At 29.7% G+C, this 15,717-nt stretch overlaps 2 protein-coding genes across 3 annotated transcripts; one reads left to right on the top strand and one right to left on the bottom strand.

Moving 5' to 3' along the window:
- The first annotated feature begins 3,001 nt into the window (after positions 1–3,001).
- Positions 3,002–4,363, top strand: LOC111033242 (G patch domain and KOW motifs-containing protein homolog 1). Its single transcript, XM_022313895.1, has one exon. The coding sequence runs from the start codon at positions 3,157–3,159 to the stop codon at positions 4,177–4,179; it is 1,023 nt and encodes a 340-aa protein (XP_022169587.1). The 5' UTR covers positions 3,002–3,156; the 3' UTR covers positions 4,180–4,363.
- Positions 4,364–5,005: 642 nt separating this feature from the next.
- LOC111033240 (dystroglycan-like) lies at positions 5,006–14,118 on the bottom strand. 2 transcript variants are annotated; one of them, XM_022313893.1, is made up of 16 exons: positions 13,808–14,118; positions 13,307–13,484; positions 10,326–10,517; positions 10,131–10,259; positions 9,956–10,078; positions 9,731–9,886; positions 9,378–9,659; positions 9,190–9,306; positions 8,893–9,116; positions 8,697–8,834; positions 8,254–8,632; positions 7,982–8,188; positions 7,710–7,880; positions 7,286–7,597; positions 6,470–6,832; positions 6,015–6,263 (listed from the first exon to the last, which is right to left on the bottom strand). In XM_022313893.1, exons 2-16 carry the CDS (start codon positions 13,475–13,477, stop codon positions 6,015–6,017), a joined length of 3,213 nt encoding a protein of 1,070 aa, XP_022169585.1. In that variant the 5' UTR covers positions 13,478–13,484; positions 13,808–14,118. The 2 variants fall into 2 exon arrangements, with proteins under 2 accessions (XP_022169586.1, XP_022169585.1); XM_022313894.1 differs by lacking the exon at positions 13,808–14,118 and having other exon boundaries at positions 5,006–6,263; positions 13,307–13,477.
- Between the last annotated feature and the right edge of the window lie 1,599 nt (positions 14,119–15,717).

The raw sequence follows: 15,717 nt of genomic DNA, 5'->3' as shown, positions 1-15,717 counted from the left end.
AAAAATTATACCGTAGATTATGAAATTTATGTGCATTTTTGTGTTAGCATTTTCTATACACCATACAATTTTCAAAATATTTGTACTCGTATTGAACTATTTATAGGCATATATGCAGTTTTCGATTATAATTTGTTTTTTTTAAACTAATGTCGATAAAAAAATCCAAATAACTTAAAATTGAATACAAGGTTTCTCATAAATATTTTTATGAAAGCGAATAAAAAAAAGCGTTTAAGTGGATGATGATATTAAATTTGAATTCAATGATGTATCATATGATATCATTGTATACGAAAAACGATTCTGAGTAGAGACGGTTTGTCGGTCTAGGATATATTATATTATATTTGTATTGTTATTACTTATTATCAAAATATTAATATGGACATATGGTAGCCGGTATTCGGTAAATTGGGCTGTTTTTGAATCAGTTCACACGGCGCCGCTCGGCACAGCAAATGATATTATATAGATAAATATAAGATATATTTTAGACTTCTACTAAAGATCTGCCATAATCACTAAAAGCCAGTTAAGCCGTAACGTTCATGGGAGTAGGTAAGGGGGGGGGTGGTTTGGGTGTTCAAACACCCCCCGAAATTAAATAAAACAATCTTGAGCTTATTGTGAATTTGTTCGAGTATATTATTAACTCGCATACTATTTAGGATTTAGACAAAAACTCTCTCCGAAAATATTTCCTACCTACGCCCATGGTAACGTTTAATTTAGAGACGTAAATTTGATACATTTTGATACTTGTTATGTTACAATAAGAACACCCCCAGGAACCCTTTCGATTTATAACCTTTTTAAGGACTGTGTTATTTAATTTTAAATGGAAAAAATCGTTACTTTTTGTGTTAGAACCTATGTGATTTTGTCCAAATTTGAACTTAAAATGTCTATGTATTTTAATTTTTTTCAACTGCTATTAGCCTATTGTAACAAGTTATCAAGAGTCTTATATTAAATTTTCCTGCTTTTTGACACAACCAATAAAATTTTATTGACATTTATGGAAACAAAATTGAAAATGTCCGTTAGTTTAAACAGCTTAAAATAAGTCAAAATATTTTGAAAATTGTATGAAGTATATGAATTGATAAAATAAACATATGGTGTACATTTCAAGTGCCCAAGGTGTTTTTTTTAATAACAACAAAATATGAAATCGCTTCATGGGAAGTATGGTGAATATCCAATGTCGAAAAAATTTCAATTTCAAACCCTAATAATTATTTAATTTGACTTTCCAATGGAATTTTTTTTTTGATTAAGGTTAAAAAATCTTAGATATGAAAAGACACTTTTTTATGAATTTCTAACTCGAAATAATGTCCTACTTTTCGTGATTTTTACGAATTTTGTAAAAAATTGTGTTATATTTATAAGTTTTTTGATCTAGCCAACATTTTTTATCGACTTAAGTTTAAAAAAAAAAAAACAAATAATTGAAAATTGCATATGCCTATAAATTGTTCAACACAAATCAAAATATTTTGAAAATTGTATAGTGGACCTATAGAAAATGCTAACACTATTCAGTGAAAATTGCATGTATCTACAGTCATTTTGGCTAGAGTTACACTAAAAACCAAAATCGATTTTTTCAAAAACTAGTTTTACGTCCAAATTCCCTTTTTTCCTTAATATTTTGTTTTTTTTCCTTTTTAAAACTATTGGGAATTTTAAATTTTTACCTCTTGAGTGCATCAACTACATTAATATTATTCCTATCAGCAAAGTTGCTGTTGAAGAGATACGAAGCACTTTTACCGGAAGAAATCGTGGTACAGACACAGTACACACAAATAAAAAAATAAATATAAAAACACAATTCATTGTAAAATCAATACATTCATTTCGCCATTTAGAATTCAAAATTGAGCATAAATTAATAAAAAATTTATAATCGTTTGAACGCTGAATGTTGACAAAGTAAAGAAAATTTGCAAAATATTTTGAGTCAGAAATTCATTAATATTTTATTTTTGAATCTACTATTTGAATTGCTAATATAACAACAGGAGCTTCTTATTTAAGTTTTTTGACCTAGCGAAATTGCTTTTATTGATATTTAAGTTAGAAATAAACTTTCATAATTTCAAATGACAATAAATCACTCAAAAAGAATCAAAACAATTTGAAAATGTTATTAAGGTGCACAGAAAAAGATAAAATAAACATTTTGAGAAAAGTACGTATGCATAGTTATTAACGTTTTTGAATTATAATAAAATAATAGAAAATCATTCATGACAATCAGACAATCGTTACCTATTAGGTATAGCCGTAAGGGTACCTAATTTACCGTTGAGTATCCAAAGTCATAAATATTTGAACTTCAAACGCTCATAAAAATTAATGTGACTCAGGTTAACTTTTATTTTGAATTAAGTAAAAAAACTTATGAGGAATCTTGTTACTTTCAAATCTTGCTTATAAAAATAAAATTTCTAAAAGAAATAATTTGCAAATGTTTGTGATTCTGACAAAAAAGTTCTTTAGTTGAAAATAAAATGTTAGGTATTGTGGATTTCCGCTCAACCATTTATTTTAAATTGAACTTTAAAAAGTTATGAGGAACCTTAAATTCAATTTTCAAATGATTTGACCAACTGAAAAAATATCGAGGAAAATAATCAAATGGTTTGAATGAAAAATGAAAATTTCATACCTATGAATATTTTGTGAAAGTTTCAAGATGTACGGACTACGGATATTTGTTTTTGAGTTACTTCAAAAATACAAAATTGATTTTGATATCCACATTCAGGCTCTGAAGTAGAGAACAATTTTTAATATAATATTAACGATTGAACAACGTTTAATCAAGTAAAACTAAAATTGTTATAATAATATAGCTATTTCTTTTTCAGAATTCTAGTTAGTCATTCTAGTTTTTTTTAATAGTCTTCAATCTTCATGATTATTTAATCTATGTACAGCCGTTGTTCTGTGTTATCACTTATCACTGTTATCTTTTGCTTACTGTTTAACACTGATTTAACGTTTATGTTCGTCAATCGTTTTCGTTATTACTTATTTCGTTTAAGTACGTATAAACAAACCGCGGTGTTGCTCGTTTACGTAATCAACTGTCAATTTCTGTGTTGTTTAGTGCGTACGGAATAATAATAATTATTCATAATGGAAGAAGATACAATAAAAATATCTTTTTCGTTTAAACAAATATCGAAACCTAAGGTAATTCCTGTACTTCCAAAAACAGAGAACGCAGTTCAGTTTATTGAATGCGTCGAAGAAAAGGCAATCAAAGTTGCTGGAATGGTAGAAAAGGTTGATCATGAATTGGTTATACCTATGCCAAAGTCAGTTAAACAGCGACTACCAACAAAGGAAGTCGTAAGCTCAATACCTAACAAACCTCAAGAAAATGGAGCGTCAACACTGGAAGAAATGGCTGTACAGGCAATATTAAAGAGCTGTAAAAAAAGAGAAGAAGGTGAAGAAGAAGAAGAAGATGATGCAAAAATAGTTGAAGTACCATTGATAATTGATCCTCAGGAAGGGATGGAGATGTCAACAGCCGAAGACTATGAAAATATACCTATTGATAAATTTGGAGTAGCTATGCTTCGAGGTATGGGTTGGAAACCTAATAAAGGTGTTGGTAAGAATTCTCAAATAGTTGCTGCTAATCTGCCTGAGATTAGGTCCAAAGGAATGGGTTTAGGAGCTGATAAGTTAATTAAATCTGTACAGAAAACACAGAGTTCCGAAGAAGAGTTAAAACTCAAACAAGGATCTTTTGTACAATTTATAATGGGTAAACTGAATGGCCAGTATGGACAAGTTTGTGGTTTTGATGAATTATCCTCAAGAGTAATTGTGAAAGTTTCACGCACTGGCGAACTGGAAAATGTAAGCGAAAATTTATTTAATTTGGTTACCAAAAGTGACTATGATAAAAATTGTAATGTGATTAATATTAAACAGTATAAAGAATATCACGAGGGTAAAACTAAAACGAATGACAGTGTAGACCAATCTAATCACCGTGAAAAAATAACTAAAGAAGACATTTACAGTGATAATCGATCTAGACACCATAAAACAAAAAAAAGTAAACATTCCAAATCACCACACAGAAAACATAAATCTAATCACAACAAACATAAAAAGTATAAACACAAAAAGTCTTCATCATAACATATTTTCAGAATTATAAATTACTAATGTATTACTTAATTTTTTTGTGAATTCATTTTATGAATAGTTATTGTATATTTTTACAGTGTTTAGACAGATACCTGCTGTTACTAATTATTGTTTAAAGTATAAAAAAATGAGTTATAAGTCAACTACTAATTGTAATTAAATGAACATCATTTGACATCTGTTACAAATTAAAATATTTCACTGCAGATTCATTTTTTAATTCCTTGCTGTTTGGTAGAACATATTTTTCAGCTGAAATAATATGCTTACTGTAGAGTGGCCCCAACAATGTGGTTAACTACAACCTACATTGGTAGGCTATTTGACATAATATTGTTTTTGGCAAAACAAGGTATTGCCTCTCGAGGTCACAGAGAAAACGCAGATTCTCTAAACAGTTTAAGATATGGTAGGTACTTCTTGAATTTATTTTATGCTGGATTTATAGTTAGTAACATAATATAATATTTTCTTTATTATTTCAAATTATTAGTTTATTATTAGCAGCCTCCCTTGGGCGATTTTGGTCGACATTTATCTAGCACTCATCAATTAAACCCAAATTGCTCCTATGTAGTTTTATAATAGTCAATAGTAATAAGAAATTTAAATAAGATATTAATTTATAGACAAAATAACCTAATGGATGGGGTGAGGTAAGGAAGCTGAAATGCTAAAACAACTTGTTAGTTTTTATCAATTAACCAAAATAACATGTAAAAGAAATTATCTTATTTATTTGTATCACCATTGATAATGCTTTATGCTTATAATTTTTAATTTACAACACAACATAATAATGATAACTAATATTATCTATTACAATATCCTCTAAAAGATACAGAAAAAATATAAATTATCATTAACTAAACATACTAAATGATGTGAAATCCTCAGACTTCTGCACAAAAATAATTGTTTTAAGTACAACAATTAACATTTACACTCACCAAAACCACTATCTAATAAATTACTTTGAAGCAAAATTAGGTATAAACAATTTCTTTTCAATACTATATTGTTTTTAATATTATGTTAGTTGAATAACAAAAAATAAATAAGTCTAGCCCATAGAGTATAATATTTATATACATTATTGTTTCGGTCATGGTTTAGTGAAAACAAATCTCAAAACTGAACAAAATTGTTATAATTTAATTTTTTTTATAATTCTTATTATTAAACCTGTCAATTTATTATAATAATATTAAACCACAGATTAAACTAATATTTACAAAATATGATAAAAGAGGCAGAACAATTATGTCGTTTGTCTTTTTAGTAATAATATCAATAAATTTGATAAAAAAAAAATTGATTATAAAAACATTGCAAATATGTAAAAAAAAAATAATACATTAACTATGTAGAATATTAAGTTATATAATTTTAATTATTTATGAATAATTACTACACAAACTCACAGTCTACGCATAGAACAATAAGCGAGGGTTGGGAGAAATTATGAACGGTAAAATGAATAATAAATGCTTACTAGTTACTTAACATAATATTACATTACACTAATGTCTAACACCTGAAAAAATCATTTAACAAACTACTCACAATTATAGAAAAAATATACCGATTACTATGAAAATAATAATTGTTATTGCTAAAAGGCATTCAAAATAATAGATTGTAAAATAGATAAAAAAAATGTAATAATAATGTTATTGTGAACACTATTTTTGTTTGTTAATAATATTTAAATAATAATGACAATAATAACTTGATTAAAAAGTTTTTAATTAATGACTAAAAGGAATTAATCAGTCAAATTGATGTAAAAGACCAATTTAAAAACTAATTTAGAATCAGACTTGTTAAGGAGGAACATAAGGTGGGGGTTTGCGATATGACGGAGTTGATGACGGTTTTGACCTATGGTTGGAGCCAGCATTTGAGAAAGGTGGTGGTGGAGGCTGATATGGCGAATCTTCTGTATCGGCTAGTAAAGCTGTGGTGGCCATTGGTGGTGATCTTTGATATTCAGGTGGTGGTAAAGGAGGCTTTTCTTCTCTCATGATTATTGGTGTTTTATTTGTGGGCTCAAGTCTTTCATCCAACTCATCCTATTGTATAAAAAAAATTTGTCAAATCAGAATACGTTAATTATTTATCTGTGTTTTCATTATTAAACCACTAAAAATAAAAATGTGCGTCATTTCAGCTTTTATAAAATAAACTTAATGAAAAGCAAATTATTCATATACGCAGGCTAGGATGATACATTACTATACATAACATAATGTAAGATAACGATGAGGGTAATTCTTACTTGAAAAATAACTGGAATACCACGACTTCGGAAACTTTGTCTTTCATCATCACCAATTCTTAACTTTGACGATGGTCTTCGGCGATACAATAAACAAGCCAATAATCCAGCAAATAGCATCATAGCTAAAATTATGATGGCTGGAATAATAAATGTTGAAAAATACTGTTCTGATTTGTCAAATAAAAGCAAAATATTGTCATCGCGAGGTGTAACATTGTTGGGAGTTTTTGGTGGTCGAACTTCGGTAAATCCACCTTCACACATCCCAGAAGGCGTAACGTGTGCTCCAACTACATTGAATGATGGTTTCATATTTTTTGTTACATTTTCAGACAACTTTTCATCTTCATTCAATAAGATCTAAACATGAAAATAAATTGAATTAAATTATTTTAAACACTATGATTAGCATATCAAAATAAAAAAAATAGAATTCTAAGCAATGACAAAGATATGATTAGTCACTAAGAATTTAAGTGTTGTAATATCAATGTATAACATCATACTACAATAATTAATTAACCTAATTGGGGTCATTACCACTAGAACACGCAAGTATGAAGATAAATAGATCAGCATAATTGTCAAATCAACTCACTACTTATAGGTATACTAAAAACAAACAGGACACCTATCTCTCGGACCTCGGTACACAAGGATTCCAGGAGAAGGCCTCTTGTGTGAAGTGGTATTCCTGTTACAGCAATATATATGTAAGAATAATATTTTTTATTTATTTACTACTATAAGTTATTAAATTCTTAGAGTATATTTAAAGGATTTACTCCACACAGTATAGTAAAAATAACATACTCGTCTTAGTTGTAGAACCTTTTCTTCATCACACCGATCAATTTCTAATGTTTTATTGTACCATGTCACCATTGTCATACCGTTTACTGAACTGACTCCAAGAACAACAATGTTGGCAGTATTTTTATCTCTAAAAAGATTAGCTACACGTTCAACAAATATTTTTTTAAGTTTAGCTGAATTATTGAATTCTTTGAATTCTGGAGTTTTGAATATCATATCAAATTCAGCTGATGGCAAAGGCTTAGTTGTATTGCGTATAGATACTACTAAACTATCATGATTTGATCTACCCTCTCGATCGGTACAAATCTAAATCACAAAACAAATATAATATTTTATCTTAAAACAATTAACAAAAAGTACAAAATTCTTTATGGATTAGTAAAATTGGTCTCACAACTCAATATTAAATTTAACTTACAAGTTGGTATTCAGAAAAGCTTTTGTCACCCCACAACGGAATTCCAAAGAATTCTTGGTTTTTAGTGTCAAATTGCAACCAGCTATTTGCTGGGACTTGTGTACGATCAATAGTCATTAAGGACAATTTCAATCTACGTGAAGAACCGTCTTCAGGATCATAAAATGTATCCTAAAAATTAAAATTAAGTAGTTTTATAATTAAAATATGAATATTTAATGTAATGTAACATAGTTATGCGTGGAAATACTGTTAAGAAAGAAATTATTTACCTCTGGTACAACATACGATAATAACTGTCCATAAGTGGCATTAATAAGATCAACTGGATTGCGCAACACAGGTTGATAATTTTGACTCGAAATAAATGACGTAGAAGCACAATTACCTAATCCTTGCCAGCTAACATCTTCCAAAACAACTGAAGAACCAAAATATTTTCCAGATTTCATTTTACTACCTTTTTCGGGTTTTAAAATCTATAATAAATAAATAACTTAAATAAAATAGAAACAATTGAAAAAAATAACTATAAAAAACATACTCCTAAAATTTGAGTTATTTGTCCATTAGGACAGGTGTCACGCGGCAATGTATCATTAGTCCAGGTAAACTGAATGCTATGTTTATCCTTATTAGCAGCTAAAATAGAGACTCTCGGCCAGTCTAAGACTGTTATATCTTTGACATCAGTTGAGTAAATTGTACTGATTCTGTCAATGATATCCAAGCTCCAATTAACTGGATGAGTCCATGCTAATGAGTCTTGTTTTAAGCGCATTTGTAGTGTTAACTGATGATTAATGGCACGTAAGTGAGGTAGCTGTTGAACTACCAGTTCTAATGTATTGTTAACAGTCAGATTCCCAGAATCTTTTGCTTCAATTACTACTTCCCATTTTGATACATGATCCTCCAAAGGCCTAAAAGGTTTATGAAGTATAAAAAAATAAGTACACAAAATTTCAAATATTTTTGGCAACATACAAAGCAAGTAAGATTTGTTTTTCAGCATCAAACTCGACCCATGATAATAGAGATGGATCAGTGTTCAACAGCGCCAATTTTAAGTGTTTTGCATCTCCATCTTCAGTATCATAGAATATATTGTCGGGAATTGGATATCTGACATCATAATTAAGAATTAAAGAATATGATAAGATATTGTATACAAATTTCTTACTTAAATGGTTTGCCAGCTGTAATAGCAAGTTTGGGTAACTTATGTTTAATTATTGGTGATGTGTTAGGATTTTCCCCATTTGATGTTGTTGTAGTAGTTGAAGTACTAACAGAATACTCATTAATGATATCCTTTATCTTGTCTGTCACCAGGTTAGGAGTTTCAGTAGATATATCATCTGGTATGGTTGTTACATCATACGAATCACCCATACCTACAGACTCCTATAGTTAAAATTAATTTTTAAGATCGTTTGACAATAATGCATAAAAAACAATTGAATATAATATAACATACAGATTCTTGGGTAGTAGGAGTGGAAGACTTTTGCTCGTAGAATGAAGGTGTTGGCAGAATGTTCTCAAACGATCCAATGGCTCCATTTAAGTCAAGAGTTGGAGATAATTTCATATTCTACAATTCAATAAATGTAAAAACAAATTAATTTAAATCCAATAAACACCAAGGATTGTAGAATTATTTACTTGGACAGGCGTAGAGTTAATAATGTCTTTTGGAATATTCAGTACAGATTCATCTCTACGATGATGTCTACGATAATGATCGGTGTCATATTGATGAGGTATATATACTGGAGATGGTTCAATAATAGTTTGTCTAGTATCAGGAATAATTTCTTCTTCTTCATCTTCATCATTATTATCGTTAGGTGGATTATTTAGATTTTTGGTCAAACTGTCATCATTATAATCGACTTCGGCAGTATTTTCTGAATTTGGGTCTTGTTTTGAGCGGGTCATCATCACCTAAACAATTATAATCAAATATAAATTTTAATATCAAATCTCAATACCATTCAAATAGTAATGTATATTACCTGACGACGGCCACGTAAAGGGTTTAATGAATTGACCAGTCTCCAACTGGTAACTGGTAACTGCAATACTTCAGACAATGTTCCATCCACTGTATTACTCTGCATTTGCCTTACATGGTCAATATGTTCTTGCAAAATATCACCTCCACATCCAACCTTAAAGCCATTGGTATTATGTTTAGTAAATTTTATTTATTTTTCTGTGACATAAAACTAATTTCTTACCTCCCAAAGGACAAACGATGTGTCATTAAATTGATGTTTTTTATGTGATTGGCGTTCAGATGTTACTAAGTAGTCGATTAACCAAGAAGACACACTTTCTTGAGGCACTAATAATACAGCATCCTAAGAAATTTGTATTAGTAACAATCAAACACTTGAACAAAGTTATTCTTACTTGAGGAAGACTTAAAAATCCCGCCAAATTTTTCAGTGCAATAAGCCTTTGTAAAGGTTGTATACTCTTGAAATTCATACCAATAACAAGGCATAGCAAAATAGAATCTTCAGAATTTTTACATCGTTTCTATAAAAATGTTCAAGCATAAATTTATTATTTAACCTATGGTAAAATGTATAATATCATACGAACATTATTTCGAACATTTTTCCATTTCAAAGGCGCAACTCTGATAGACGCTACATCAGAAACCATCCGACGACTTTTGTCTCCTGCTCTTACCAACAAATGATCACGAACATCCTCAGGTCCAGGTATTCCTTCAAGCTCATCCTTACCTTGCACTAACCAACTTGGAAGACCACCACCATCTTGACCCAAAAACTAAAATTTGAACTTATGCATTTAAAAAATAATCATGGCTTTGTATCTTTAATATTTTGAATTGCTATTAAAGCAACTTATCAAGACTTTTGCATTACATTTTTTCATCTAACTTTTTTTATTAACACGTTGACTGCCGGCGGCCTCAAGAATATTTAATATTTATACGCCAAGTTCATTTTTCAGTGTCATTATAAATTTGTATGTATAGGTACTATTGAATTTGAAAAAAAATTAAAAATACAAAAGAAAATGTTAAAATTATGTTTTATACATCAAAAAATTGCAATTATTTCCGCTACGCCACAGCGCATCTTCTACATCATTATTGTAGCGCCACGGAAAAGTTAATAATATAAATCCAAATTAATTTACATATGGCCACCTACGAATGATATGGTGCGGCAGCCGGCGGTCTAAAAATTATCAATACCTAATTATTTTTATACGGACGCCTGCCGGCGGCCACATGGCAGTCAGCGTGTTAAGTGAAAAAGTTTTATCAACAATAATTTTAAAAAATTTACAGAATTCGAATTTCTCATGGCTATAAATAGCTGAGAAAGAGTCAAAATATTTCAAAACTTTTACCATACATGGACAATTTTAATATAAATACAGTGAAACCTCCACTAACGGACATCTCCCAATAGCGGACACCTCCCAATAGCGGACGTTTTTTGGGGAACGGGGACATTTTCACTACTTTTCAATAGGAAAACCTCCGAATAGCGGACTCTCCGAATAACGGACATTATTTTATTAGGGAATTTTTAAAATAATGGTAAATCCCTAATTTAAAAATTTTGATTTTGATTGTAAAAATATACTTTAAATAATAATATGTAATTTGTAAAAATATAAAAATGTAATGATAAATATTAAATAATAATTTTTGATTTTGATTGTAAAAATATACTTTAAATAATAATATGTAATTCGTAAAAATATAAAAATGTAATAACTTACAATAAATAATAAGTAAAAACATTACATATATGTATATTTACATACATAGTACATTATTATACAAATAAATTTCAAAAATGTATCCCCTCTGAATAACGGACACCTCCGAATAACGGACAAAATGTTGGTGACCAAGAGTGTCCGCTATTCAGAGGTTTCACTGTACTTGGTAAAAATTCTAAGTACCTAAAGTTTTCAGTTTTTGAGTTACACCAAAAAAATAGAAAACAATTTTCTCAAAAATTACTTCTGCATAAAAATTCCCATTATTCTTGTATTATTGAATTTGTATTCTCGACGCTTTCAACAACTACTGGGAATTTTAAATTTTGACCTCCAGAATGAGCCAACTACTTTCACTTTTCTATGAGAGGATGATGATGTTGAAAATCGGAGAATTTGTACTACCTCTATCATTTATAATGGAAAAAAGATACACATATCATTGTAAATACACAAATACAATACATTCATTTGCTAAGCTAAGAATCTAAAATGACAATTTTTTGTAATTAAGTAAGCAGTTCTATCACTTTCAATAAAAAACATAAACCTTAACTAGAATTATAAATTCATATTTAATAGGTACGATCTAGTAAATATTATAATTTATTAAAATTGTTGGTTAGTTAAAATATTCAAAATACATTTCTTTCTCATCTTCTAATATTAAAATGTTATTGTGGTAGGTCATTAATTTTTTATATTGATTGATATTTAAGTAGTTCAAATATGACAACAATTAATCAAAAGCACTTTAATGCTTAAAATCCTAAAAATATATTTTTAAATAGTATATTGAAATTAGTTTGATATACATGTCATAAAATAATTCATCATATTAACATAAAATTACATTTGTCATGTGTTCTTTCATACAGATAAATAATTTATATTAAATGATAACGCATAATTATTTCAGAATAAATGTTAAAAACAATGAATCAACAATTATTTGGTGTCATATGTTATCAACATTTAAACAAATAATAATTTTGTAAGTCCGTTAAGTGTAAACTGATGCTATAAAACATTATAAAATCATAAAAATAAGCATGATAACCTAGATTTAATAATTTTTAACTATTAACAATTACTGTAACAGGCACGCAAAATATTTAAATCAATTTTATAAATGATAGACATGTATAATAATATATTTGTGCTAAATAAAACAGAACAAACAGGACACATAATATTAATATTGGTAGATAATTTATATAATATTTGTTTATTTAAATATTGATTGATTAGAATTAACATTTGATAGTTAGACAAATTAAAATCTGTTGCATGCTGTAATAAAAAGTTGTGATATTGAAAAAGATAAAGGTGCTATTATTTGAGATAAATTTTGATTTAATTCATATTACAATAAACAAATAATTTGTGATAATGGTTTGCTCATATCTAAGGTATTTAGAATATTTATTATAATCTTTTTGTAGAATTTTTCTATGATACAATGATTTGTAACTGACCTGAATAAGTAATTTATTATTTTTCACAGTACAAGTTTACGACAATCAATTGTTTAAAATAAATTTTTTTCACAATAGCAAAAGAAATAATTTAAAGTGGCATTTGGGCATCCTTACGAGTTCTACATGAACACTATCCAGTGTTTAAATATAATTTGTAACCGCTTTCTAATTTGAGAGGATATACAACACAAATTAGGGAAGAACAAGTTCCTAATTATATTTTATACCTTATATGAATTTTTTGTTAATGGTTTTGAGATATGTTAATAGACACATTTTTTCGAGTCAAATACTCAAATTGAAACATTACTATACTGCCAAGTAAAACGGACTTACGTCAATAGGACTGGTGTTGTCGACGACCGAGTCATGAGGAATTTTGAAGTAAAATAACTTGCCAACAGTGGCCACCGGTTCCGGAATGCTCCACCATTTATGTTTGACGTCGCCGGATTTGTGCGCGGACGCCAGACACAAAATAAACGCAATGGCAGCTAGACTCTTCATTTGGACACTAAATCCGAACACAAATCGTCGGTTACATTAATGAACGTGAATAACATGTTAGATGGCAAGGCACAATAAAGCAACGGGTCGGCCAGTTGTGTGCGTGGGCAGTCAGCGGCGGGCGCGACAGATGGTCCGACAGGGAACTGGCCCGTGGGTGGGTGGGGGGCCGTGAAAAATTCACCGCACACCCACACACGGTGGACACAAACAACTGGCCGTTGTGATACCCGCTGACGGGATCCAGGGCGTCCAGCCGGTCGGTGGGTGGTTCGGTGGACGTCCGGTACCCGGGAACCATTAAGATCACGCTGTTCCGTCGTTACTTACTATCTGAGTGCGATATTATTTGGAATTAAAATCGTGTGCTGCTAAGTTGGTGGAATAATAATACGTCAAGTCGGTATAATGCGTGGCGGCGGCTAATGTCCCGAAGGGTTACTCTCTCGCCGCGGTCACGATGCTAATGGCATAATAAATGTATTAACTCACGACAGCAATAACATAATAATAAGTAATAACAAAAACGATAATAATGATATGACGTAAAAAAGGTAAAAAACCGACGCTGTAGATAAGCGTTCGAAGTGTGCACGGTCAGCTACTCAGCTCACTAGTCACTATTCACTATTCAGTATAGAGTATAGCAATAGTACTGTTGTGATATGGGAATTGGGAATATCGCTCGCCCGAACTTATAGCGAACCTGGCGGATAACTATAAAAATTTACATAGTTGGGACACGCTGCTACTTACTATAACTAGCATAACTTATATTATTGTACATTGAGTATCCTTTTCATCCGTGAGGGCAATTAAGAGGACCTTACACTTACATTTGTTGTCTCCGTCTTACACACGTACGATTGAATATTTTCGTTCACTAGTTTCAATAGTGTGCTGTTACGTCTTTTTAGTTATGATATTAGAGGAATTGACCTATCATCAAAGTTTTAGGTAAGAGCATAATCTATGCTTAAGCGTCGGTGGATTTTTGGATATTTTAATTTTCAAACGAGATATGAGCATTTTTCATTTATGTTATTTCACATACTCGTATCTTCCTAGAAAATGAAAGTATCTAAAATCCGTGGCGGATCGGTGGCGGACAGTTATTTTAGCCAAAACATACCAATCTTTTGTCTATCACACTTATCGACTTAGTAATACGATAATACTTTTTAAAACTGATTTGAATTTTTTATTATGTCTACTTGAGATCGGTCGGTCTACTTTTCCTAATTTCACTCCCCCGACAACTTTAAATGTAGTTTCAATATTTTGAAATTTTGGAACTATCAAAAGTTTATTATTCGGAATTTAATTCAGAAATCTTAAAATATGGACTGACCGATCTCAAGAAGACATTATAACGAATTCGGATGAGTTTACTAAAATATTATAGCATTATTAGGTCGATCGGTGGATGGACAAAAAGTGCATACAAATGAGCATAAATTGTTTACCGTTTTTTAGTGCAACAACGAGTAGGTGACTTGTACATGCGCGTGCGGGAACGATTCGTTATTTCTTTTACACACAGTCACATACACTAATCATCACTTACTACGCACACATTTACAAGACCAGCATGTAAGCAATTTGAAAATTGCCTATTTAAAACTCCTTAAAACCTGTCCACCATCGATCACCTTAAGGTGGCTCTTCATAGTCGCTAGTTGCTACCACAGTAAATTTTAGTTTGAAATATCTAAAGTTTTAACAAAATGAAATATAATGTTTGAGTTTAACTCTGAACAAAATATTTGAATTTTTTGATAAAAATCTATACATTGATAAAATTTGATGAGTATCTATAGAGCGTACGGAACACTGAAAAAATGTAATCTTATTTCATTTTGAAATGTAATTATTAAAAACTTGAAAATACGGGTTTTATCTAACTATTGCTGTAATTTAACCAAAAATTAAAGATAGAAAATGTTAAGTACTATATCTGTAGACATCTTTTTGCTGAATCAAAATCTTTTTTTCAGATTTAAAATCAGACTACTTTAACTTTAATTTTGTGAGAGGCTCAAAGCACTAAGTGTCTAGGTAAGTTGACGTTTGACATTGTTAACTATAAATTATAATATTTATAATGATATCATCATAATTGTGGGTAAAACAAGACAGCAAACTCTTTATATAGATAGTAATGTATTCTTTAAAATATACAAAATAAAATATAAAAAATTATGCGACATTATTGACAATGGTAATATACAAATAAAAAT

Source organism: Myzus persicae, unplaced genomic scaffold, assembly GCF_001856785.1.
Source record: "Myzus persicae strain clone G006 unplaced genomic scaffold, MPER_G0061.0, whole genome shotgun sequence".
Classification (NCBI taxonomy): domain Eukaryota; kingdom Metazoa; phylum Arthropoda; class Insecta; order Hemiptera; family Aphididae; genus Myzus; species Myzus persicae.
The sequence above is the reverse complement of the archived record's forward strand: the minus strand, read 5'-3'. Positions and strand labels throughout refer to the sequence as shown.